The sequence below is a fragment of the Sinocyclocheilus grahami genome, unplaced genomic scaffold, assembly GCF_001515645.1.
Source record: "Sinocyclocheilus grahami isolate Dianchi unplaced genomic scaffold, SAMN03320097.WGS_v1.1 scaffold133.1, whole genome shotgun sequence".
In the NCBI taxonomy this organism is placed as follows: Eukaryota; Metazoa; Chordata; class Actinopteri; order Cypriniformes; family Cyprinidae; genus Sinocyclocheilus; species Sinocyclocheilus grahami.
The window spans coordinates 817,307-818,928 of NW_015505312.1; the positions used below are offsets into that span (position 1 = coordinate 817,307).

General features: G+C 36.5%; 1 protein-coding gene across 1 annotated transcript in view; it reads left to right on the plus strand.

Moving 5' to 3' along the window:
* LOC107590845 (dynamin-1-like protein) overlaps positions 1-1,622 on the plus strand; it is a 37,917-nt gene that overhangs the window by 26,543 nt on the left and 9,752 nt on the right. Inside the window, exons 2-4 of the mRNA XM_016279765.1 lie at positions 897-983; positions 1,073-1,235; positions 1,400-1,520. Of these exons, the coding sequence (XP_016135251.1) occupies positions 897-983; positions 1,073-1,235; positions 1,400-1,520 (371 nt within the window). The remainder of the gene's footprint in view (positions 1-896; positions 984-1,072; positions 1,236-1,399; positions 1,521-1,622) is intronic.

Below are 1,622 nucleotides of genomic sequence, written 5' to 3' on the forward strand. Positions count from 1 at the left end.
TCGGGCTCAAACTGATAAGCGATATTAACGATGCCATTGTTTACAATACAACCCGAGCACATGCCGCTGAGGTGAGGGGCAGGACATTTAGATGCGCACTAGGCGGTTTAGCCAATCACAACACACTGGGCTAGCTAACCAATCAGAGTCCATCGCCTATTTCTGAGGGAGGGGCTTCATAAAAGAAGGAAATTATCAGGGTGTTTCTGAGAGAAGGGTTAGGTACCCAACAGAGCGGTGTGGAATAAAGGTAAATTATGTGAAAAATAATGAGTTTTTTTAAAAACGAAGCGTTAACACATGTTAGACTGCACCCCATAAACACAATCAAGCCTAGAAAAAAAACAGTGAACCACCCCTTTAAGTAAAGGTATTATACTTTTACAAAAGATTTCTGTTTAAAATAAATGCTGTTCCTTTCAACTTTTTAGAATCCAGGAAAAACATGTACCACAGTTTCCACAAAAATATTAAGAAGCACAACTGTTTTTAGCATTGATAATAATAAGAAATGTTTCTTGAGCAACAAATCAACATATTAGAATGATTTCTGACGGATCATGTGACACTGAAGCCTGGAATAATGATGCTGAAAATTAAGCGTTATCATTACAGGAATAAATTACATTTTTAAAATGAATTAAAATGGATTTGAGTCAAATGAATTGAAGTTATTTTAAATGTAATGATATTTTACAATATTTGTGTTTTTACTTTTTGATCCAATAAATGCAGCCTTAATGAACATAAGAGACTTGTTTCAAAAACATGAAACAATCTTACCAACCCCAAACTTTTGAACTGTAGTGCAATTTCTATTGACATTTTGTGACATGTCTATTGCCACATTTTGTGGCAGTTTAACAAATACAGAACGTTGTGTCATTGTTTCACAGGGTATCAGTGATGAGCCAATTCACCTGAAAATCTTCTCACCACATGTTGTCAATCTCACGCTGGTGGATCTGCCTGGCATCACAAAGGTGTTTAATTCAGTAGCTTAGTGTGACCTGTTTGAATATTCCTTTTGTGGATTATTTTTTGATGCTGACACTGATATATTCATGTTCAGGTCCCGGTGGGAGACCAGCCTAAAGATATCGAGCTGCAGATCCGCGAGCTGATCTTAAAATACATCAGCAATCCCAACTGCATCATTTTAGCTGTCACTGCAGCGAACACGGACATGGCCACCTCTGAAGCTCTGAAAGTGGCCCGTGAGGTGGATCCAGACGGTCAGCATACTAAAGTTTATTTTGGTCTACTTGTGCATTTGTTGTTTTGCACACAATGTCTGTACCTTTCAGTTTGTGTGATGTGATGTTTTTCCGCATAGCTGTGTGATGCAGATTTTTTTTTAGTGACAAAGCATTTGAATTCTTTTCTTTTCTGCTTTCAGGTCGCAGAACACTGGCTGTAGTGACTAAACTAGATCTGATGGATGCTGGTACTGATGCAATGGATGTTCTCATGGGCAGAGTCATTCCTGTCAAACTAGGACTGATTGGAGTGGTCAACAGGTACAAAAAAGATAAATGTTTATTAATAAAACTGTCAGTCCATTACTATATATATATATATATATATATATATATATATATATATATATATATATATATAAA